General features: G+C 40.1%; 1 protein-coding gene across 2 annotated transcripts in view; it reads right to left on the bottom strand.

Annotated features, from left to right (window-relative positions):
• Positions 1 to 24755, bottom strand: part of ANTXR2 (anthrax toxin receptor 2) — a 237466-nt gene that overhangs the window by 82139 nt on the left and 130572 nt on the right. The window contains exons 11-14 of one of the 2 annotated variants that reach the window (XM_019516734.1): positions 18531 to 18626; positions 9304 to 9345; positions 6917 to 7015; positions 2589 to 2756 (exon numbers count right to left, since the gene is read on the bottom strand). In XM_019516734.1, coding sequence (XP_019372279.1) covers positions 2589 to 2756; positions 6917 to 7015; positions 9304 to 9345; positions 18531 to 18626 — 405 coding nt within the window. The remainder of the gene's footprint in view (positions 1 to 2588; positions 2757 to 6916; positions 7016 to 9303; positions 9346 to 18530; positions 18627 to 24755) is intronic. The other variant, XM_019516735.1, reaches the window with a different exon arrangement.

The raw sequence follows: 24755 nt of genomic DNA, 5'->3' as shown, positions 1-24755 counted from the left end.
ACCCCACTGCCCACGTCCTTCCAAGTTGAGAAGGACCCATCCACTACCACCCTCTGGGTGCGGCCCTCCAGCCAGTTGGCAACCCATTTGACTGTGTGGTTATGGGTGCAGCTCACTCCAGGCAGAAGGGGGCAAGCAGCAGCAGGGCAGAGCCCCCGCTCCCAGTGTTGCCATGCCTGTATCAGCACTACATTCTGCTGCCACTTGCCCCCTTCTGCCCAGAACAAGCCGTGCCTGCATCGTGCCCCCCCATGCCAGCTAGGCATAGCCCCTGCTTCCATCACTGCCACACTCACATCAGCACAGGCAGCAGGGACTCTGTCCTGCCACTGCTTGCTAGGTGGCATGGGGTGGGGGCCCAGACAGTAAAGAAGTTTTTCCTTATGTCCAGCCTAAAATGGTCTTGGAGGAGTTTATGACCATTGGACCTTGTCATCCCTTGGGGCGCTCTGGTGAACAGGCATTCCCCCAGATCCTGATGCACACCCCTTATATATACTGCACGCCCCCCTCCCCAAGTCCCACACCCCCCACCCCAGCTGGGCAGCTTGTCCCAGCCCCAACTCCTCCCTCCCCCATGCCCCTTTCCTCTCCCAAACTCAGACTGACTTACCAGTTAAAAGCAGTTGTGTCAGATGCCTGTTTAGTCTACAGCTGAATTGACAAATTTTTTCTGAATTTTTTCCCCAAATCAATTCAGAGCTTTTAATTGGTCCCCTGATTCAATTCAGATTCAGAGATTCCTCTGAATTGAATTGGCTACCAAAGCTTTGCACAGCCCTATTGAGAACCCCTTGTTTAAAACATGACTAGCTCAGTGTAGATGAAATAGAGTTTTAAATACAATTTGAAGCTAAATTGATGCATCATCCTTAACACAAGAGTGTTGACACAGAGATTTGTACCAGTATAATTAAGCAAATACAAGTACACATGCGTGGACAGTCCTGTAATGACAATCAAAGAGTATTGCTTAAATGGGTCAGTGTAATGAGAAATTTGCAGTGCTAAAAGTCCTAGTGAGGGGGGAGAGCAGCCAAGCATTTCAGCCTGCAGCCATCCCCTCTCTCCCATACACAAACTGGGGCTGAGCTCTGGTCTTGGGGAATTAGAACCCTTGCCTTCCCTAGACTGGGGTCACCCAGGTATGGGGAAAAGCACAGGGGGCACTGGTTACATGAGTAAAAGGTAAGGTGTAAATTTAAATTCCTATACCTATGCTAGAATATTTATTCTAAAATAAGAGGCCCCATACGGCAAGTTACATCAGTATATAAGTACAGCTGTACATTTTATAGTGTGTGTGTGACACACACATACAGTATGTACTAGTCATCTGGGTGAAAAAAAAAACATGATGAAGAGAAGAAATGAAATGACCTTATTCTTCTTCTTAACCTTGTCTTCATTCATTTAAAACTTTTATGGTCCTTAAAGATTTTTGCTTAACCAAAGCTGGTGTTGAACAGAGCATCCACCACATCCTTCAATAGCTGTATTAGCTCAAGAACTCAGAACTTAAGCTTACCCACTGAAAAAAGTTTATCTCAAGTAAAATGACCATGTCAATACATATTCACCATTTTAAATCCATGCAATGGCTAGCAAAGGAAACCATGCTGTCAAAGTGGAAGATTTAACTCTGACCCACAATTAAAAAGAAGAATGTCCTTTAAATCACATTTGTTTATTCAAATGATCATATTCCAGGAATAAATGCATTTTAAAATAGTTTGTGCAGATTTTGTAAACTACATTTAGTATTTAAAATTTATTTAGTCCTCTGAAAATGAGATGATAAAGCCATGGTGACTTCATTAAGACTATGATTAAGGCTACTGTCAAGGAGTATTCAAGCGCAAAGGCCAAGGGGACAAAGCCAGGAGATTTCAGTTTAGTTTTACACCCACTGCATGTGTAGATCTGAGCATATAAATTAGACCACAATGCAATCAGGATGTTTTTTTGTCCAGTAGTCAGATATCTGCCTGCCATGAAAGTATATATGGGCCTCATATCCAACTTTTGAGAAGTTGCTTACTGTGGCTTTCAGTTTTTGAAGGAAAATCTCCATTTGATAATACTGTCATTAGCAAGCACTTATTTTCTTCTCTTTTAGTCAGGTTTGTATATTCTTTCACTCTACCCCTTTACTTCATGTTTATCTTTTCTAATTCATAATGTCTATTAAAGACTATTTAGCAAAAATCACTGCAAACTGTATACAGGAAACTTTAATGTTTTTAAAGAGTAGACAGCTGAATATTGAAGCAAGAGCAAAATCAAAAAGGAGATTGATTCTGCTATTCTTATGTTGATTTGCACCCTACTCCAGGAGTAGTCTCATTGATTGAAGTGGTCATGGTGTAAAATACTATTAATTTGAAGAAATGGTATCAGATTCTGAACTAGATTAGCAAAGGCTAAATTTAAGGCTAACACATGAGTAGAGCCTTCCCCCTCAGAATAGTTCTATTTATTTTAATGGGATTGTTTGTACAGGAGTAGTATAACTAAACGACACTCTGATCTCTAAGCACAAAAACATAGCAAAGTTATGCATAGCCACTTTAAGATTAAAAGATTACCTTAATTGGAGTGTACCACTTCTCCTGAATAGCTGGTGAGGTAGGCTTGGATTTAGGAGGTTTGGGTTGAATGGGAATATCTGGTTCTTCTGGTATTGTCACCACAGCATTTTTGGCTTTCTCTAACCTAGCTCCTTCTTCAGTGGATCCTTTATCACCCCAGCGAACCTAAACAAAATGAGTTAAGGGGATTAGAGTGGACATACAGAGCATACCAGATAATAAAATTGACTGAAAAAGCTGTGCATTACAAAATATTTTTCAAGGAAAAGAAAATCATTAAATGTTCACTAACCATTTTCCTGTTTTGCAATGAGCTTTCCTTGAAACATTGTAAAATATCATTTGTTAGTTCTCAATACTGGAAGAAACAAAGACATTGCTAAAAAGAGGTTGTACCATATGTCAAAGGACAGCTGTGACAGGACATTTGGGAAATCTTCCCTTACTGAGGATATAAAACTATAAGCTCAACTTGTGCTGAATTTTGAGATATCAGAATTTAATCCTGGTGTTGGTACAGTACACTACATATTACCCAACCTGGACCTGAAGACCACTGTAATTATTGTAGAAAATCCTACATTTTGAGAAAAGAAAGAATTTTCAACAGGATTTAACAAGAGCTGTTGGAACCTACTCAGAGGCTTAGAAACTTAGTCATTCAGTGGAAGATAGAGAGTGGACAGAATACAGATGAGGTAGTCAAGTATGCATGATAAATGCAATGTATATTGGTGTTTCCACAATTCACTGCATAGTTATCACCATGACATCAAACAAAGAATACATAGGGATATTTTAAATAGGAAGAAAAGTTGTATTACTGCTGATGGTGAAAACAGCACCTATTTGTTTCACAGTGTAAAGCTGCAGAGAATGCTCTGAAAAAACAGAACAGCACAAATACTGGCTTTTCAAATACAACTTCTTGCATCACTATAGAAATTTTAGGTTTCTTTCACCATTTATATATTTTAGTGGCAATTTAAATAGTTGTGTTTACTGTACATGACCAAAACAAACAAACAAACAAAAAAAATCAAACCACTTGGTATTTTTTCATCATAGGTACGTATACACACGTGCAATTAATGTTTTCTGGCTTTACTACATAATACATTTACTGCACAGTAAAGTAGCCTAATTTACTGAACAGTGGGCATGTCTACACAAAATGCTTAATGCCCACTGGACTAGAAAGCTGAACTAAGTGCCCATTGGACTAATTCTACTACAAATTAGCAAAACTGTACTAATGCATAATAGATTAGTCCAATGGACATTAAGTATCACACAAAAAGCATTCACCTGTCCCACATCATACAGTGCAATAACAATCTCTGATGATAAAGGATTCCTCAGATTGGAGACATCAGCTGGAAGACGGAAAAATAAAAGGGGAAAAAGCAGTTCTCTTCCTTGGGTAAGTAGCTGCAAGCCAACACGCTGCATACAGCTTAACTAAGTTTTAGGGACACTAAGTCAGTTCTGTAAAAAAATCTGGCAAAGTACCACTCCTAGCTAGTATTGGTCTGAATGCCAAAAAAAGAAACAGAAAGAAAATAACTAGAGGCAAGACGCTCAGTGTGCAATCCAGCACTAAACAATTGTGTTATACCTGGAGCAGGGAGCTTATGAACCAGAGAGTTAAAATAATCCTCTTGGTCAGCTTCTCTGGGGAAGAAGCTAGGTCCATGCCTCTTGCTATTCACACTCTGACATGATGGCATCACTATGGCATTGGAAAAGTTGCTGGTGCCAAATGAGAGCTCCACCTAGACCCCTCCCCTTTCTCACCATGGTAGAGGCTCTGCACAACCTGCTCCTTAACCTTCAGCATGGTCAGGATGCAACCAGAAAGCACATCATGTAAAATAAGTAAGGGCACTGTACAGTCCCTCTTCTGCTTTGTACTAATGTATACAGAACAAGCCAGAATATGTTCTTATTGAAGACAAAAATGTTTGATGAACATGTAACCTAAACATAGGACCAGTATTTTCTACCACTTACCTCAATGAAGCCCCATAGTTGTCAATGAGGTGGTATACCTCATCTGGGTAAAATATAGGCTACTGTATCTTGGGAAGGGGATTATTTTAAACCTTTTAGTTAGACTTCCTTAGCTATTTTCTCTTCTCCCCCAGGAATATTCTCACCGGGCATGTCTACACGTTCATTAATGTGCTGTAATTATGGCACATTAAGGTTAATACCTGTAATAACAGGTACTAAAACTTAAAGCGCTGTAATCAGTGCTACTGCACATTAGCACAAATTAATGCTTTTTTGTGATGCTTAATGCTCATTGGACTAATCTACTGCACATTAGCATGGTTTTTGCCAGCTGCACTAATATGCAGTAGAATTAGTCCAAAAGGCATTAAGCCATCTCGTGTAGACATGCCCACTGTAATATTAGAATGGGCTTTCATTTCCAAGTAGACCCTGCAGAGTCATTAAAAAGTACCTGTATCTTTCACTATGATCCTTGGTATTTTCACAGTGTTTTTATAAGGCTGTTAAAATGTGTTTTAAACACAGTTAAAATCTTTTAGAGCTAAATGGTGGTTTCCTTATTGAAGAAATAACCTTCTCCTTCAGCTTAAAAGTAGCTTTGCCTAAAAGAAACTGGAACTTGTGGACTTTGATGACACAAATATGATATTAACATCCTAAAATCTGTCATGGGTGGAGCAGGCTGATGCAACAACAGAAAGCTTTCAGGCAACTGTAAACCCCAAAGTTATCTAATGATGACTAAACTCTGCCATCATCATGAAGGTTGTGAAGGCAACTTCTTTTCTTAGCTTCTACTGTATTCAGTTTTGGGCACCATACTTCAAAAAATTCATAGACAAATTGAGAGTCCAGTGGGGAGCAACACAATAATTAGAGTTCTAGGAAATACAACTTATGAGAAAAGGTTGAGAAAAGTGAGATTATTTAGCCTGAAAAAGAAAAGACCGAGGTGGGATTTGATAACAGTCAGATACTTCTTTCTGTGACAGCAGGGAATAGGAAAGAAAGTAAACAGTTGTTAAAACTTATGTTAGGTATTAAAAAGAACTTTCTAATCCTGAGGGTAGTTAAGTATTGCAACAAGTTCGCTAAAGAGGTTATGGAATCTCCATCCGGTTAAGTTTTTAGGAGCAGTTTATACAAATGGGACAGTTTCAACAGGGTTCATCCTGCCATAAGCAAGGGGGTGGACTAAATGACCTCCTGAAGTGACTTCTAGCCCTGTATTTCTATGATCCCACAAGCCATTTTACTCATTCTTAGAATAGGAAATATTGTTGCGTGATAAATGTAATTGTTTTTAAAGGTAATCAGTAGTATGAACGTTTAATCGGTTTTTACGTTTCTGTCTGACTGGAAAATGGAAAGTGCCCTATCTCCAAGCTGTAAAATTTAAAGACAGCAAATGTGTAGTCTTGCCACAAGTCCATTTAGGAGTCCAGGCCCACACTTTGCAACTTAATTCATTATTGTGTAAAGCACTTGGGTATCCTAGGTTACAGAAGTGCTACATAATATATGTTTTAGCTTTACACTTCTAAACTCTAGGGATTTACAACTAAGGAAAGAAACATGATAGTCCTATTCTGCTCTCACTTACACATTTACAAACCTACTAGATGTTAGGAACTCAGGCAAGACTGGGCCCAATATGCATTTATATTTCCTGGCTGGGTCTACATATGAAGATAGATTCTGGGCAGATACTTTGGATATCAACAGTGTTCTAAAATAAAGTTAAAATGCAGGGAAAACTGCCTTGTAAATTCCATAAAGGCTGACTTAATATAAAATCTGACATAAGGACATGCCCATAAGGACACACATTTTTCATTCTGTTTTAATTAACATGGTGCTATCATGTCTCTTCAAAGACAGGCACTGTTGTAGCTGTGAGTTCCTTTGGGATCAAGCCTCTCCTTAATGTCACTATTGTCAGTGTGTCTGGCTGGCCCACAGAGTACTTATGTTACACTGTAATTTCTTCCAAAACATTCAAAAAGAGGCTCTCACCCCCCTTTTCTCATTAGTTTGATGGAATGAGCATGCCTTTACGCATCCATTTAAAGTTCCAAACAAATGGAACTAATGAAATCAGGTCTTTCATATTTTACTGAGATATGGTTAAAATTACTGTATAGGGTAAAAATGTTAGGAAACTGATGTCACTGCGAAGCAAGCAAACTTGATACAATTATATTTCCAGCACACTTAACAGTCTTTGTTTCCATCAACTTTAGTCACAGAAATCTAATGTTCCAATGCAACAGTATTCTTTTTTTTTATTTCCAAAGAGTACAAACCTCCATTCTTTTAATTCCTCCAACTCCTCGTCCACCATAGTAGGAAGCATCCACTGTCGGCCATTTTTTGGGAGGTAAAGGATCTTCTTCGTCTTCTTCCTGCACATAAATTCAAAGACTGCTTTTTTAAAAAAAGGATATACGCATTGCATACAATTATTTTCTAATGTGGGGTTTTATTAGCGCCCATAAATAAAAAAAAATCATAATCTTAAATAGAGAAAAATAAAATTTTAAGGTCACACATGATGAGATGTTTTCCTTGTTACACATGATGTCTGACCATAGTTGAAAAATATCAGACTTTTGGCTCGTGGGAAAATGTTACTGATCATCATTAGGAAAGCCCCAATTCCAGCCAGAGGTTCTCAATCCACTTGAACTGTACACTGCACTGATTAGAACTCTGTCATCATGCTGTTCTCCTTTCCAGCAAAACAAACAGAATTCAGGGAAATAAACATCTCTTAAAACATACTGTACTCGGGGACAAACCACAAGTGACACCCCCAGTGAAAAAGGTTTGGATAGCCCCAGTCCAACAGGAAAAGGGGTTGAGAGAGAGATTTCTAATCCCCAGCATATAGTAAACTGAGCATAGCAGATAGAAAAGAAAAAAAAGGAGTATAGCTCAAAAGGTCTGTTCCTCTCCCATATGAAATTAGGCATGTGTTTGAACAAACATTTATGAACTTATGTGAATAAGGATATGTGTTCAGACTCCAGAATGCCCAGTTTCCCACTGCTGAGTGATCTGGTCCACTATACAGACTACAGGGGATTACACAGAGTCTTCCTACAAAGGTTGTCCAGAATTCAGAAGCAGTGGAAAGATTGTTTTAGGCTGCAATGGTCTTGAGAATGTGCTGCTAAAACCACCCAAACTCCTTGGTTTTCCTGTAGGCATGAGAAGGGCCAAGAATTGGTGCATGTGAGGATAAGGAGGTAAGGGGACGGTAGAATATGGGGTAGGTGATAATATTTTAGGATTCTATCTAGTTATCTAAGATCTGGTGGCCAGATCGTAGGAAAATATATTTAAAACAGTACAAGACATTTGGAACAGGGAATAAATGCAAACTCCTGGGTTTGAATTTTGAAAGGCATCTAGGAGAATTATACACTTAGCTCCCTTAGGCTGCTTTGAAATCCCAGATTCAATAAATATCATACAAATTATTAAATTGAAATAAATACCATGTCAGTGGACAAGGTGAAGAATGGAACATAGTGAATACAGAATACACTTTAGAACCTTCAGGCATTATAACTTTCTAGAATGTAGATATTTTATTAATTGCTACAGTATGACGGGAATGGCTCCATAGATAAGGTTTCAAATGGGTTTCCATTATGTATCCAAATTAATTCTTCAGCAGAAATATCCAGAAACAAGAGAATATCAGACTTAACATAGGCATTTTAAGACTTAAGATAAGATAGCATTTGTCTACCGAATTTGAAAGCCATTAGAACAGAACACTCAAGAATTATGACAGCTTGAAATAGTGTTTCACAAGTCAGCTAGCTTTCTTTGCTCTTTTAAAAAGGCAAGAAACAGAAATATAAGCATGGTTTACGTAAGTCATATCTAGTATCCAGGAATAAAGATTTACTGATTAAACTCACATTTTAAAATGTATTATGATTAACTATCAATTTAGGCCTTGGAGGATGGAGTTTTCCCACTAAACCTGTAATTAAGCTCTGCCTGTAAGGTAAGGTGCATCATAAATAGCGGTGGTCTCACAGAAACGTCATTTAGCAGTGTTTCTTTTTTGGGTTAAGAACAGAGGGTTGAAGATTATTAACAATTATTGAACTGACCCAGTCTATTGGAGACACAGGCCTGTTTACCATCTAGCCCAATCAGGTTCAATACCAAGCCAAGGATACTGTCTTACATACTCCCCAAGGCAGTCACTACATGAAGCTCTATTCCTCTGCTGCTCCTGAAGGACATGAGCCACCTATGAAGCTCAGGATGCCCAAAGGACCAGAAGAGTATTTCCTCTGTGATGTGCTACCGCTACTGTCACTTGACTCTCCCCATTTCTATCCGACCACCTCACAACTCATCAGTTTCTAGGAAGGAACTTCTGCTCCAACATACATGCACTTCCCAGCTGGCAGATTTGCAGGAGGGTGAAAAAGGCAAGCTATATTCCTGCAAGTTTCAGTAAACCAGTGGGAAGGCAGTGCCTGCCCCCAATCCAAGTCTTCCTCCCTTCTCAGTCACACATCATTTAAAAAGCAAGGAAAGTTTCTACATAAAAAATATGTTGCTAAGGTAGAATTAAAGGTGTGGGTATAATGTAACTAATGTGACTGCTGGAGCTGTTGAAAAGTGTGCAATTAACAGGGCCAGAAAGACCCTCATACTATACCTCTTTTGGTGCTGGGGGTGGTGGAGGAGGATCCTTTATGACCTAAAAACAATACAAATAAATGCATGACTGACAAGAATCACAGTTTCAAATCTCAGAGAATTCCACTGCAAGTTACCCATATTAGTTCACCAACTGGGAACTGCTGCTGCAATTCCCTTGGCTATTGATCAAGTCTGCATGGAAAGCAGCCCCATCCCTCTAATAGGAAATAAGATCAACTTGTTGACAGGCACTCTTTGGACAAATGCATCTATCCATTTACTTACTAACTGGATGAGGTTCAGTCATATTAAGTAACTGCAAATGACTTCATCACTGGCTATTAATTAGTTGGTATGGGAGGAAAGACAGGCCAAGGCCTGAAGGCTTATCTGAAGACTGGCTAATTTTGGACCAGAGGTGCCTGTCCCTTCATGCCATGCTGCTAGAGAATTTCTGGCCCAATGACAAGCATGAGATGCCTTCTAGTAATTCAAGATCACCTCTAGCCTTCCAGCTTATTTATGTGGCTCTAACATTCCAGATCTATCATTTAAAGATGTAGCTCCCTGACTGTGCTTAAAACAGGATTCCTACAACGTGGTGATGCAATATGCATGAGCATTTTTAGATCACTGCTGGAAAAGGATCTCTACTGTTAAGGTGATTCATTACTACTCTGTACTTATTCATGAGGTTTCTGGCCTATGGATGTTAACAGTCTGAGTTAACACTAACAGACTGAAGTACATGGCAGAGCATTCTCATGTTATTAAGAAAAGCTTTCTATTACCCTACACAAGGCTTTTCCAATCTTGTTTCAACTTAGTGGTGGCCTTTAATTCAGTGTTATGAATAGAGGGTGCTTGTAGATGTGCTGGGAGGCTGCTCTGACATGCTGCAATTGTAATGCGTTGGAGCAGACTCAATTAAATCGAGCCTGCTGGAGCATGCTAATTAGTGCACTCTAGCCAGCCTCTGTGCCTCGTGTATCAGCATCCCCGCATTTCAAAATGATGGTGAGGGTGCTTTAACTAAAGATAGTCAAATGAGCTCTCAAATAGATTTTAGCTACTCAGACCTCCCCTGCTCTTCCTTTCTGTTCTCTTATTTGCATGCATATCATGAATCTTCAAGAGACCCCCCTCTCCCCACAACTAACATCATTAAACTGAAAAAGTTGCTAATACATTATTAGACGAGTGTAAAAGTTTAAAATCACAAGCAATTTTCAGCAAACAGTCTAAATGTCTCAAGCTAAAGTTGGACTCTTTGTAAGGCCAACCTAACAGCAAAAAAAATAAATAAATGCTTCACTATATGGAGAGACACTATTTTTGGTATGTCCAAATTGTATAGAAAACCAAATAAATACTCGACTGATACAAAGACTAGTTTTGTGTCATGGTACTAAACACTTTTGATTAATATTGGATGCCAACCTCATAATAATCCCCCACTGTAAACAATCCCTACATAAACTGTATAACCTTATTACAGCATATACTCCACACCCTAATGAATTTCTCTGTCCCACAGTGGTTTGTTATGAGGATTCATAATGAGGTTGTACCACATATAAAATGACTGATCTATAAAACCCCTTAGTAGCAAGTTAAATATGTAAAATATTACATGCATATTATTTCTTCTATCTCCTTTAATTACCTTTAACAGTACCTGCAAATATCTTGAATGAATTCACAGCACCATATGTACAAGAAATACATATATATTTTTATATCTTGGCCAGTTTAACTTAAATGTTATCACACACATTTCAGATCATAATGCCAGAATAGCTCTCATCATCTTCAACAGATTGTGAAACAAATCATAGGTTTTTATCTAAGAGACAACTCTTCGAGTCCAGAAGCAGTGCTTACAAGATGTGCCAAAAATGATATTTTCCCTAAATATTTTGTAACTTAAGGTTGAATTTTTCTATATTCTCTCTCACCACAGGAAATTAGAGCACTTTATAAATATTTATGAGTTAATGCAAGTTATATCCTTGAGAGGCCAGCAAGAATTACTGCCTCTACTTCTCAGATGACAAATTGAGGAAACCAAAGGGTTTAAGAACCAGACTTTAAACATATTTAGGTGCTTGAAGAAGCAGACATAAATCTAGTAGGACTTACAAAAAAAAGCATCTAGGTACCTAACTCCCAATAAAATCAATCAAAAAGTCAGAACTGCTAAGACCTTCTATCAATATTACAAAGCGTGTCTGATCTTCATTATTGTAACTCTCATCCCCCTTTATGCTATATTTGCTTTATATGTTATCTTAACATTTATATATGTGCCTGATAAAGATTACAAGCTTTTCAGGGAAGAATCCCTAAAAAGGTTGAGTGCTATTTAAACAAATAATAATTCTGCCATTCCACTCGTTATAGTTCTACAGTTTTATATTCCTGAATCTCTCCTTGTTCAGATCAGAATCAACTTTATGCACCAAAATGCATATTAGTTTCAGGATGCAGGCCAGTGCTTGTTAGGCCCAAATTCCCATCCATTTTAATGGGATAGGCAGCTAAATTCCACTGAAATCAAGGCAAAGAGACCTTCTTTACTTCAGTGAGCTTTGTAAACCTGTGAGCCATTGCAAGTCTTTCTGCTGACTTCTTGGACAATGGTTCAGACCCTAGAGTAATGCTGCTATGTAGGATAAACTAGGGATTTAGCTAAAACATTAATTAGATGCATTTCCTAATAGCTTCAGAAGATGAAGCTTGTTTAAAAAGAATCCCATTATTAAGTGACAATAGTGTGAGAAAATAATCTGCCTTGAGTAGCAGATATTTGGCCCTGTTGACAGAAGTGGCACATAAATGTCTGCATCCTTATGTTTCAACAGGCTCCTTGCATGCTTTGTCTCTCTCTCTCTCTCTCTCTCTCTCACAGAGCACTATCAGTACTTCCTTTAGTTTGAATGCTAAAGGTCAGTAAGGTCAATAGAAAGCTGTCCTGATATCTAAATTTTAAAAATTGAGAAACCTAAGCTTTTGTGTAGAATAAAATTTTTTTCAGATATTTTAAAGGACATAATCAAAAGGTTATTATTTTATTTTACTGTTAAATCCTGCACTAAAGAGCTGGGTGAATGTTTCTGCCTTACTAACGATATGTACAGCTTGATTCATCTCCAATTTTGTTTTGTTTTGTCATCATCAACAACCTGAAAGACTGCATCTCATTCATTTCTTTATTTGGAAAAAGAGAGAGAGAGAGAGAGGGAAAGAAAGAAAGGAAGAAAGAAAGAAAGTTAGTAGCTTCAGGCAACAGGCCTTTTGATCTGCTCATTAACACTTTTCAAATGTTCTAGTGATGTGGGCATTAGGAAATGTCAGCACTAGAGCCTGAAGCCAGCTTGATGGAATCATATGTTCTGATATTCAGGGAAGAGTGAAAGAACTGTCAACAGTGAACTGCCTTTAAAAAAAAACAACAACCTGGTACTGTTCATGGACTGCAGATCAAGTAACATTTTCAGAGCTGGCTCCTGGCAATGATTACACAGAATGCCCAAGTCATCTAAACTGTTGAAAACCAACTGCCTGCAGATAATAGAAAGCAAGAACTTCTGCAATTCTCAGACATTTCTTTTCATTCAGTCTCCAAGATCTTTATCCTTTCTTGTTCTAATTCAGATGATGTCACAGTCCTTTTTCGTTGGGTGTTGCTGTTTTTTTCCCCTCTCTGTTGCTCTGTCCCATGAAATAAGCAGATCTGAATTTTTCCCCACCCCTTCTCTAATATTTGGAAGAAGTGATCAATGGTCAAAAATATTTGCATCAAAGCCAGTAAGTAACTAGATGGAAACAGCAATAATAAAAACTGCTAAAATGCTAGATGAGAAGAAAAAGAAAGGAATGAGAGAACACATCATAACAAGTTAAGGAAATGTCTGTCAAAACAAAAACTATGGAAGAGTCCGTATTTGTTAACATGTATAGTGTAAATTAATGTGTGTTTGGCTCTTGGCATCATTGTAGCAGTAAGTCCAAAGACAACATTTTCAACATTTTAGAAAGGAAACAAATAAACAGCATCAATGGATAGTAAAAGCGCATTATATTAAAATGTAAAGCATTGTTGTTTTATTGCTCACACAGAAATCAGGCTGTTTTGGGTTTTTTGCTTTTACAATATGACATTAATATGTATCAAACACCTTCCTTCATAAAGGGCCAGATTCTCATCCCCTAATTCAGTCTGCACAATACTGTATTCCACAAATATCTGCACTTAAGTTAATAGGTCTTAAAACAAAAATTCGCCACATACTAAACAGAGACAGACCTCAGCTTCCACTAAGTACTTTGCTAAATCAAAATTTTAGTGGCTGCAGTATCAGTATTTCAACCTTAATATATCATCATGATAAACCACCTTAGTTGCCTACAGTGAAAAAGGCAACAGGAAAGGAGAAATAACTCATCATCAGCAACTGAAGTTCTTCAGGATTTGGCTGCAAATGCATGTGCACCTCAAGCACCTGAGCTCAGGCCCTAACAGCTAGTGCCATAACCTACAGAACACCCCCAAAAGGAGCTGATTTGCCCTAGACCCCACACCCTCCTTGGGTTGCGTCTGGTGCAGGATCCAGGGAAAATCAGTTTGTGCTGGGACCTGGCACCATCCCGATCCCAAGGCGGTTCCCCGCACAAGCTGATTTGCCCCAGGCCCCACACCAAAGCTGATCAGAGGAGGGTGCAGGGCCCAGGGCAAATCAGCTCACGTGGGGACCAGTTGTCACCTCGAGATCAGCTCTGGTGCAGGGCCTGGGGAAAATCAGCTCATGCAGAGACCTGTCAGCACCTTGGGACCAGGGCAGTGGCAGGCCCGCACACAAGCTGATTTGGTGAGGGCCCCACACCCTCCTCTGATCGGCCGGCGAAGCATTACACAACCCTAATAAACATGTTTTCAATAATGGTTGCATTTTCTTGAGCCAGAACACTGGCATTTGTTCTTCTGTCCTTCCAGTTTATATGGAGGATTTTCCAAAGATATTGCTGTTGGTAACATTCTAAAGTTTTCAAGTGTTTCTGACATGTCATCCATGTTTCACACCCATACAACAGAGAAGGGATGACAACAATTTAGTAGATGAGAAGTTTGGTTTAGGACCTGATGTATAATCATTGAAGACATGATTTCAGAAACATCCAAAGGCAGTACTAGCAGATTTTATCCCATTTGAATATTGTTATCTATGTTTACTTTTTGGGGAAGTACCTGAATTGGAGAAATCCTCAACATTCTCCAAGGACTGCACTCTAACTGTAATATTTGGAGGAGCAACTGGTTGGTTTGGTGTCAGTTGGTAACGGATCTTGGCTTTTTGAGGTTGATGAGTCCAAACTCAACCCACTGGATGCTTCACAGAAGCAGTCAAGAATGACCTGAAGCTTGTGAGGTACACACAACACAATCATCAACATACTGAAGCTCAGTAATATAGGTATTAGTTATCTTGGATTTGTAACATAACCAGTTAATGTTAAAGAGATTCCCATCCATGCAATACTGGATGCCGACTTCCCAGATGGAAGTATAGCTGTGATACAGATGGAAATGAGTGTTGGTGCAATCACACATCCTTGCTTGACTCCAGTTCCAGTAGCAAAAAGGTCCACTTCCAAACTGTTTCTTAAGATGGCTACTGTCAGATCATCATGATGAAGTCTTGGATGCCCACCAAAATTTGTTAATATCAATCTCATCAGGATTTTCCATAGGACCTCTCTGTTGATTGAATCAAAAGGCCTTAGTCAGGTCAATGCAGGCCATGAACAGATCTGTGTTGCTCATGACCGCTCTCCTGCAGCTGTCTTGCAACAAAGATCACATCTACTGTGCTTCTGAATGGTCTGAAACCATATTGGGATTTAGGTACAATCTCCTCAGTGAGGGATATGCATCTACTGAGGAGAATGCAGGCACGGATCTTCCCAGCTATGGACAGGAGTCCAATACCATGATAACTGCTGCACATCTATCTCCTTTCTTGAACAAGAAAATGACTACGGAATCTTTGAAGTTGCGGAGAATCAGTTTATGTTTCCAGATTTTCAAAATGACATAGTTGGTAAGAGAGTTTTTACCACCTTGTTTATAAATTTCAGCTGGTGTTCCAACACAACGATGTGTTGTTTTTCATCTACTTAATGACGTTTAAGGCCTCTTGGTAAGTTGGTGGATCTGCAAGGTAGTCAGTCCTTAATGGGGTGTTGTGGGATGGCTTTGATGGTATTGTCTTCAACATCCGAATCTCAGTTCAGGAGCTCTTGAAAGTGCCCTTTTCACCACATGTTGATGGTGGAGCTGTCTTTAAAGAATGTGTTTGGCCCAAATACAGCTTTGGTTGTATTGCTGAAACTACACATATCATGGCTGTTGGCAAACCTTTGAATCTCTTTTGCTTTGTCTTCCCACCACCTGTTCTTTTACTGAATTTTTTCTCTGGGTCTCAGCTTTAATGTGACCCTATCATGTGGATCTTATATTCTCTTAAAATAATGGGCTAAAAGCCCCCTGTTATATTTATCCATGTACACGTTACACTATGGGACTACAAATAGACATTGTACTTGTCCTGGGGTAAACCATTTTTTCCTGGGACAAAGCGCAAAAATTCAGATGTCCACATTGTTATCCTAGGATAAATCCTAAAAAGGCTCACAGAATAAAAAGTACTAACAGTTTATCCCAAGACATCACAAACTGCATCTGAACAGTTGTCCTGGGATTGCATCGTTGAATCAATGGCAGAAAAGGGGCAGTGCATTCCAATACTCACTAAATTCTGGTAAGAACAGTGATATATATGCATGCCAATCCTGGGATACCGCTGTTTCAGGACAGAGACAACTTGTCCAGGGACAAATGCAAGATCTGTTCTTATACTTTGTGACTCCAAATCAGTACCAGGTCCACCTGGAGGCAGGACTTGGAGTCCTAGGTGAACAGCACCTAGAAGATTATTTGCTGCAACCAAAACCTATAATATTTTGAGTGAGAGTGGCCCTGGTGCTGGGCTTTGCATGGAGCAAAATTGCATCAGAGTGAATTGGGAATGCTTTGAGCATACCTAATGATATGGCCTTTGCTGGGAGACAGGCAGTGTTTAGGTGCCTCCTGAGCTCCATTCTGGAAACAAATAGAGCTTTGGCTATTGTGGGGTGACCAGACCTATAAACATAGTTACAACAGCTCACATGTATTAAAGATACTGCCACTACTTACTGCTCTAACTAAAGGAAAATACTATAGCAGGACAGCACTGTAAGCTGAAGCTGACTTTCTAATGTTGACCATTGGAAAAAGCATTTCTCATATTTTAAGTGTTGCAGTAAGTATGCAAAAGCATAACTCTGAAAAACATCAATTTGGCAAATAGTTAGTGACATGTGTAACTGAATCTGATGTGATATGCATCTCCTTCAACTGAAAAAGATTGATTCTGGGTTTATATAAATAAGAGGTGAATGAACTCTATTCTGACTGACATCCACATTCAGCTAGTCACAAAAAGTTAAGCAGCTCTGAGAGCTTTGAAGACCTAAAGGAACACTAGGGTTTCCTGATGTCAATCAACTCAAGGATAAGTATGTTTGTCTTTTAAATAAAATAGAAAGCTTGAAAACTCAGGAACAGGATGAGAGTCAACAGGCCTCTTTGTTAGAGAAGCCAGCTGTCGAGAAGGGATGTGCTGATCACTGTAAATAGACTGTAAAAAAAAAAAAGCAAAATATAACTTGAATGTAATCATATTTTTAAGAATCCTGCAAATACTTACCAAGCCTCCAGCTCACTAGGGACCTTGCAAGAAAATTCACACTTCAAGTCAACAAGATTTTTAATTTATACTTTTAAAAAAGGGCTAGACTTTGAAGCCTAGAAAATTTGATTTTCTGTTGGATGCAAAATGTAAAGTCTGGAGGAAGGTCACAACCACCATATCCTCTCTGAATCATCATATCCCACATAATACCATCTTGGAAAAGACTACTTATAGACCTGACACTATAGTCCATACCACTCATTTGAACAGGAATGACCCAATTCTTTTAAAAATGAAGGAAATAAGAAACCTTTCTTCATGCTGTGGAAAAACCCACAGGCTAGAGGCTTCTGAAAGACTAAATGACCAAAGGATGCCTTCCTGGAACAATCCTATGAAAGTGGGATGAGAGGCATTCTTTCATTACAGATGGGTTCTTAAGAACCATAGAACATAATGGTTCTACAGAAAGTGGGGGCCTTCCTGCTCCACATCGTGTTTAAGGCCTTGCACCTATTTCATCATTGAGGCTTCACCAGCAGTTTCAGAGAATGCATGGAGAAGGGTGATTCCTTCACGGCAGCATTTCCTCTAAGCTGTGTAGTGTGTGCGGCCACGCAGGCGCGCAACACAGCTTAGAGGGAACACTGCTTTATGGCCTTCCAGTAGACACCAATCCTAAACCAAGACCAAGTGGAGGGAATGTTAATGCTAGACTGCAACATATCAGCATGTCCTTAGGACTGCTGACCAACTGAACAGATAATACCCTCCACAAAAATAAAACCCCTGATGTGAGGATATGAAGGGAGACCTATTGAAGCATCATTGTTGACTGCTGCTGAGATAAAGACTGTTCATTATTCAGATGAAACTAGATGTAACATGTGCAGGATGAAAATTTAATTTTTTGCAAGGGATTAATAGAAAAATAAAGGATTTCCAACTTAGGCTTCCATAATGGACTACAAATATCAATTTTACTGCTGGTGCTTTTACAGTGGTCCTTGATTTCATGGTAACATCTGCCCACCATTATAGTCTGCAACTATCAAATAAAAGAGGAAAGGCTTTTATCAAAGATTTCACTGAAATACAGCACATCTGCTCATTTAGGAGAAAGCCAATAGAACATGCACCCATCCTCTCCTTGTTCATCTCTACTTAGATTTCTGTCAGAGAAGCCAGCACTGTAAAAAGTAGTTACTTGCTTATGTTGAAACTGACCTCTTCTGGGGTTTACAATATACCACTGATAAACCCTAAACTTGTATCTGATATTATATACACTTTTGACTTTAGCCCATTCTAAACAGTTATCATGCTGGTTTACTACTTATTTTCAAGAACTGTTTGAAAAAATAATCTATACTTCAAGAAAATTTTGATTATGTTTTGTAAAGTGATATACCAGCTAGATATTGACTTTTTTTTTCTTTTTACTTACCACTTTGCAGCAAAGAGGCCAGAACCACCAGAAGAGACCAAGAGCCACCAAAAGTAACAGTATAAGAACAGCGATAAGTGCTGCTATACCATTAGACTGTGGAGAAAGGAGAAGTAAAAAAAAGACAGTCATTGGAGAATAATTCTTTTTCAGACATAGCTACACATAGATTCCCATAGAGAAAGTGACTATTCAGTGGGCTCATTTCCCACTGACCTTACTCAGACAAAGCTCCTTCAGACACCAATAGGATCAGGTTCATTATAAGCTGAATTAATGTGAGAGTCAGCTTCAGACACCCTGCAATTTCCCTTTTCATCCATGGGCATCACTATGTCACAAGGGACCCCTAAATAAAAGACACAGCATAGACTAGCAGAATTGCACAGATAATGCAAGCAACTACAAAACGGGGAAGATTAGATATTAAAAAGGTATAATTGGTATCCTTTTATTCTACAAACTTTCTTGGCTCTGGAGAATATCAGTACATCAGCAGTTTTAAGAATACAACCTCCAATATGCCATATATCTTAATTTGAAAAATTCAAAACTCTGAAAACTGTGTTTAACTCTGCATTTCTTGGACCAGGGTTTAAAATAAGACAAACAGTGAAACCAATAGAGATAACAAGTCTGAGTCTCCTCTCACTTACATCAGTGTAAATCATAAGTATCTTCATGGAAATAGATGGCATATGTGACATGAGAATAAGGAATAACATGGAAACAAGAGGGGTCAGTGGCCTAAATCAAAAGACATCTACTGTGAAAGTAATTGCTGGGTGCATCTACATCTGTCCCTACAGCACCTTTGTTACTGCGCTGACATTTAGTACTTCCTTTTGGAAATACAACAACTCTGTTATGGGCTTTTATGTTCTAAAAATAAGTCACCTTAACATTCAACCTGTCCTGCAGGGGAGTTAAGAAAAAAGAACATAGGAGCTGCCAGGCTGAATAAGAATGGTGGTCAATCGAAGCCAGTGCTCTGGACTTTCTAGACTGTCCCTGACAGTGCCAATACTAACTGTTTCAGAGGACAGTGCAAATACTCAGGCCCCCTCTACACATGAAGCTAAAGGCATGATGAGATCTAATGTGTGATTCACAAAATTGCACCTCCTGCCATGCCAGTGCCTGGCAGGAGATGCGATTGTGGGATTGCACATTAGATCCCATCACACCTGGTATAGGGGGAGCCTGATTCTGGACTCTCCTCCCTGCATCAGGAAGCTCCTGCGGGTGGGAGCCCCACATTTCCCAGTTGAAGGGCTCCCAGCCATGGGGCCACCAAATATACCCCTGAGGCTGGAGGAATTGCTGCTACAGCAAATCTGAGTGATCCCTGTTTTCTGGGGTTGCAGGGAAACTCCTGGGGCCAGAGGATCACTGCAAGGGAACACAAGGAACACAGAGATCGCTGCAGGGGAGTGCTCCAGGATCACCACAGTCCTCTGGCTTTGGGGATTTCCCACACCCACACAGCAACTGCAATCCTCAGGGTCCAGAGGTTTTCTACACTCCAAAGCCCTTGCAAGCAAGCGAACAGGAGAAGCAAACAGGAGAAGCAAACAGTTCAAGTCAGTCCACAGATTAGTTTGCCACCCTCCTCTTGCAGGGGAGCTTTTCAGGTAAGCTCTCTCTTTAATTAAGGGTAGCTAACCTACATATATTTTGTTTAAGTAGCTAAAACTCAGCAGTTAAGCCAATACTTAATACTTGTTTACCTAGAGTCTAGAGCAAGGGGGAGTTCACTAAGGAGTTTGCCTAGAAACTCTCTCACCTTCTTCCACTGTAAACTTGGTGAGAAGAAGCAGGTGAGCAGGGAAAACAAAGACTTTCAGGACCAAGGAGCAGTGAACAGGCCAACTTACAGGGGAGTTTAAGGAAGGCTTGCTTGGAAGAGGGTCAGGAAGAGAGAGGCAGAGGATTAAGATAACCAGAGAAATGTGCCAGAGCCACTGCCACTGCCAGCTTTTCCTCTGCTTGCACCAGTGAGGTGTCTGTCCAGGCAGGATTGCTCACAGTTGAGGCTTTCACCCAGGTCCTGATTTGGTGTTGTGGAGACTGCAACTTGCAGGTTCCTTTCAGCAACAGCCAGGTGAGGGGAGTGTGCAATGTAAGTGGTGCCTTATGGTGGTGTCCCTCAGGGAGCAGGCAAGAAAGCTACAGGAAGAGGTGGCAAGGCTATGAAGTATCTTCTACCATGAGGACTCCATCGATTCATGGCTGAAGGAGACATATAGGGCAGTGGAGGAAGGATTGCCAGAGGCAGCACTAGAGAAGGAAGGTGGAAGTTGGAAGCCTGTGACCTGTGGCAACAAGCAGAAGTCTCCACTTGCAGCAATTTGCCCAGAGAACAGATAAGAAGCCCTAGCAACAGAGAAGACACATGTTCCATTGGTGGAAGAGGCCAGGCCAGGCATCCCCAAGGTTGGGAGGACTAAGACCACTGCCATCAAGAGGAAGTGACAGGTGGTGGTGGGTGGAGACTCCCTTCTGCAGGGGATATAGGCATCCATCTGCCAGTTAACCATGACTTAAGTGGTCACCCAGACATGTGTTCAATCAATTCAGGGCATGATAAACGGAGAAATTATCCAAAAGGTGTAATACGTTTGTAGCTACTTCCTATCATGCCATTAATTGAATGTGTGGCCATGTGCCCCCGTGGCTAGCAGACCTATGCACTCCCACAGCTGAGAGAGACCCCCAGCCACAGGAGCTTGCTTTTTGCTGGTGTAGGGGGAGCCTGGGATTGGACCCTTCCTCCACCAGCAGTAAGTAGGGGTCTGTTCAATTCACAATTTTGCAGAAGTTGCAAGATCTGGTATTGCCTGTAAAATCAACTTAAAAAATTTTTAATAAAAATAAAAAGCTGCCTCCCCAATGGGAACCAGTGGTCCTCATTGCCACAGCTGGCCTCACAGCCCACCTGGGGGGAAGGCATCAGTTGGTGGGGCAACACGAAGGGCAGCAGACAAGATGGCAGCTGCCCCCTCATCCCTCCTCTCCCACCTCATCCCTTCTCCCCACACCAGGGCCTCTCTGCTAATCAGCGCTAGGGAGCAGGGCCGGTAGAGAACATCTGAGAAATGTGTGAAATTAGTTCTTCATGCCATGACCAACCTGCAAACATTGTTTAATCTTACCACAATTTAAATGGGTCCCTAGCAGTAAGGCATGATAGGATCTGATTTACAATCCCACAATCCTGCCTCCTGCCACATACTGTGCGGATAATGCATTAGATCCCATCATACCTTTACCTGCATATGTAGAGGGGCCCTTAGGGCCAAGTGTTATTTCATCTTTACACAGCTGTTACCTACTTAATTGCATAATGCATGAATGCAGATAATGCAATGCATAAATGCCCCTTTTTTGCACCTACTCAGATTTTATATTCTGTTTCCCCCTGTGGTAAAGAAGAATCATCCAAATAGGTTCCTAACTGCCAAAAGAAACAGAGAAAGAGGAGAAGCCAATGGCTTTTCTGAACTCTGCATTTAATATTTGCTGGATACAATGGATAAAACAGCAGCTTAACAGTTTCTATCCCATTTCAGGGCAGTAATTGTCTCACTGAGCCACAATCCCTCTCCTGCTGGGCCCTTCAAACAAAAGGTAAGAGAAGACACATGTCTATGGGCTATAATGTGCTAGCTTATAGCCTGGTGGTTTGAGCAGCTTGCTGCAAAGCTGGAGGTGCAATTTCTGGGAAGGTGAGGTTCCCCTAGACACGTGCTCTAACCACAAGACTATTCAGCTAACAAATGGGAGGGTCACCCTCTTCAGCATTTTTTTGTTAAACAGTTATGCACCCGAGTGATCCCAGCCCACCACAAGGGGGGAAACAGAATCTAAAATCTGTGCAGGTGGTTACAGCCTCATTTATATAATGGTAAAATGCAGCTGCTGGCAAACTCTGCTAACGTGCATGAGACAAGTAGAAATTTTACTAACGCCAAGGAGAGAAAAAATGGTGGTGTGTTTTTTGTGCATAAACTCTGTTCAAATTCCAATCAAGGAGAAAAAAAATGTAAAGAGATATGGCTAGATTTCCCACACATGTTGATGTAAAACAAGAGTAACTCCGCTGAAGTCAAAGAAGTTACACTGAGGAAAATTTGGTATAAATGGCAACAGAATTGAGGTGAACATTATTTACAACCCGTGTTATATAAAGTGACCATTTAAGATGCTAATAATATTAGGAGCTAATGTCCAGGCCTAGCTGCCGCTCCTTGTTTTCTCTGCAGCAGTATCTGTTTACTGGGGGGAGGTTATAAACTTTTAACTCTTTTGCACCAAGCTAACCATCAGCTGCTCAGCAATTAGAATTAGCAGAACAATTCTAGCAGTGACCCATTTCCAGGCAGTTGCCCATCTGCTACTATGGAAACACGAGTTCTACTTGTGTAACACTTCCTTTACTGCAGTGTGTTTGAAAAGACAAAAAGGATGAGCAGAAGTGCTGGCTTTCTTGTCACTGCACCTCTGTAACTATTCTGTTTCCTGTTGGATCTTTGAACCACAGAGTAACAACATGTAAGTAAAGGTGAGAATACCTATTAGAGGAATCAGTACTGTAGCTCTGGGGGGTAATTTAACAGTTTGCTTTTTTGTGCACTTTTTATATAGGGTAAAGGTAAATTTTTGGTTTTAATACAGCTGTCCCTTCACCTACATGAGAAAGAGGAAGATAAAGAGAACACCAGTACATTTCATATCATGATGAAGCACTTTCCCATGACTGCTGTGTCTTTAGATCATGGAATCAAGATGTTGCATTGCCAGACACTGATACAAGATTGGGAAATAGGGTTAAAAAAAAAAAAAGTGTTGCAAATCTTAAAAAGGTTTTGTCTAAGTACCACAATGTGAGCTCCACTGAATCAGAATCTGCCCGACTCCAAGCAGGTTCAGGCTCCCTTCCCTAAAATTTAAAGTTTGGTTGGACATGACATCAACCCCCAAAATTGTTCAAACTCTAAATTTTTCAACAATTGAAATATACATTTCTTCACCAGGTTAACTAGCTGCAGACATTAATATCTCATTGGAAATCACATGCAATAAGGTCAGCCAAGGAATAAAGTCATTGGCAGGTCAGATGAACTGGCCTGTACTTTGCAGAATATTAATATAATTCACATTACTTTTCTCTCCCTTCAAGAAACAACCCCCCCCGCAATTCTGCCCTCTGTCTTCATAACTCCATCTGATTTCAGCAAGATTTGAATGTGTTTAGAAATATAAAAGTAACAGATTCCACTGTTCTTTATATTTACAAACCTGAAAATAAAGTTACACTAAAGCCAAGTTTTAAGATTTAGAGAAAGTTTTAGAGAAATTTAGGATTTTTTTTCCTCACAAAATATTCTGAATGCCCTTGATACTGCGCATAGTGACCTAGCAAAAATGCATCTTCCTATAAGAACTTAAGTGTTCTCTCGTGCACAGCCACTACTTGAGTTAAGGAAGCAAGTCCACACTCTAAATACACTTGTGCCAATGGACCAGGTTCCAATTTGTTTTTTCCTTGTAACCTAATTAGAACACGATTCCAATCAGTAGGATCAAGACCAGCACAGTCTTCCAACACCTGGTTAAAGTCTTGAGATTCCATCTACACAGGTTCAGGCAGATTATGTGCCACCACTGTGGTCCCACCTACGCTATTAATTGGAACCCTGTTGTCATGAGTAGATCTAGGATTTTGAAAAAAGAGATGCAGATAGTGTGGAGCATCATCACCATGAAGCCTGGTTTTTCTCTGTTAAAAAATCCTAAATTCTCTGATTAAAACCCTCAAAATATGTGTTTTTCTGTGATTAAAATGAAACACCAGTATATATAAAGGTATCAATTGAAAACAATGTTTTATTGGTATACTTACAATTTTAAAGAAATTTGGAAGCCTACCAGTTCCTCAATCACTATAATAAAATAAATTCTAAATACCTATATATTTTGCTGTTTGATTTTGGTTCCTTTATCATGGAAAAATCAGAGCTCCCCCTGCCTCTCTGCACACCAGGATGTGGACGTAGCTGTGGTTGTCCCCCCAGCTGCTTTGTGGTGCTGAGAAGCCCTGATATGCCAGTGCCCTGCCCCTCACCCCCAAGCCACAGCCCCACCAAGCCTTGCTGCTGACCTCACTCTCAACCCAAAGCCCCTCGTCCCCACTGGTGCCACTCACTCCTGACCCCCCCCCCC

This window comes from Gavialis gangeticus, unplaced genomic scaffold, assembly GCF_001723915.1.
Source record: "Gavialis gangeticus isolate Ggan-Ray unplaced genomic scaffold, GavGan_comp1, whole genome shotgun sequence".
Taxonomy (NCBI): domain Eukaryota; kingdom Metazoa; phylum Chordata; order Crocodylia; family Gavialidae; genus Gavialis; species Gavialis gangeticus.
The sequence above is the reverse complement of the archived record's forward strand: the minus strand, read 5'-3'. Positions and strand labels throughout refer to the sequence as shown.